Here is a 1,023-nt window from a genome sequence, read left to right on the forward strand (position 1 = left end):
ATACGTTCTGTCAGTTGTGTTTGGTCTGATGTTCACAGCTGGAATCAAAGAGTTCTCTGCCATGAAGCAGCTCTGCAGTCAGTAGGAGGAGACTCATATTTCACAGTAGTTTCATTTCTGAAGCTCTTCATCACAGCTGGGTCTCACGAGAGAGAAGAATCCAGACTGGATCAGAAAATGAAGTTTAACAGTGTGTGACTCCCTCTAGTGGACGTTGTGGAGTATTCTGTTGTCTTTGCTCCAAAGGTTTTTGTACAGAGTTTTGGTGTTTCCTGTCACTGTGGGCTGCAGAGCACAGTAGTACACAGCAGAGTCAGACAGCTGAAGCTTCTGGATCTTCAGAGGAACTGATCTAGAGGTGGAATCCAGTGTGGATGAAAATCTCTCCTTAAACTTGTCCTCTGTTTTCCCCTCACCGATCTTAAAGCGGCTCAGTATGAATTCAGGGCTGTTGTTTCCATCCTGTTTGTACCAGAAGAGATATGGACTTTGAGAACTGGTGTTATATAGACAGCCAAGTGTTACTGGCTCTCCTTCAGCAGCAGTCACGTCTCCTTCTGGTTGCAGCACGTTGTCTTTTTGTGCTCTGCATTCTGTAAAACAGCAACAAACAGTATCAGTGTGCTGTTAAAGAATCATGTCAATGTTGGATTGATATCAGAGAACCAGAGTTGTGTTCATACCAAGGCACACAGCAGCCAGCAACACTGAGATGAACAGAGGCGTCATATCTGCAGTGTTGAGGAACTGTGAGCTCCAGCAAGTATAAAGAAGGCTGTGATCTCTCTGTTTAGTCTTCATCAACACTAAGTTGGTGGATTAGAAGGAGGAGCCTGATCACAGTGACGGGGCTCATTCACAGCCCTGTGTTATTCCCCGACTGACAACTTTACACTCAACACATTTTCCTCACTCTCTCCTTTCCTAGTGTGACAATCAAGATCAATTAGTGAATGTTTTTAATATGGTATCAGCATCATATTAAAGGCCTGTCAGTTTGCCAGCCTGTCCACAGCTTCTCCA

At 44.6% G+C, this 1,023-nt stretch overlaps 1 gene segment (V, D, J or C); it reads right to left on the reverse strand.

The window, feature by feature from the left end:
• Positions 1 to 294: 294 nt before the first annotated feature.
• Positions 295 to 924, reverse strand: LOC119902816 (the record flags this gene model as incomplete). The annotated part of the segment is given in 2 exon segments: positions 295 to 593; positions 684 to 924. Coding segments are annotated over 2 exon segments (417 nt in total), but the record flags the coding sequence as incomplete, so codon positions are not given.
• Between the last annotated feature and the right edge of the window lie 99 nt (positions 925 to 1,023).

The sequence above is a fragment of the Micropterus salmoides genome, unplaced genomic scaffold (genome assembly GCF_014851395.1).
Source record: "Micropterus salmoides isolate LMB-PRFRI ecotype aquatic unplaced genomic scaffold, ASM1485139v1 Ms_hic_scaffold_14, whole genome shotgun sequence".
Taxonomy (NCBI): domain Eukaryota; kingdom Metazoa; phylum Chordata; class Actinopteri; order Centrarchiformes; family Centrarchidae; genus Micropterus; species Micropterus salmoides.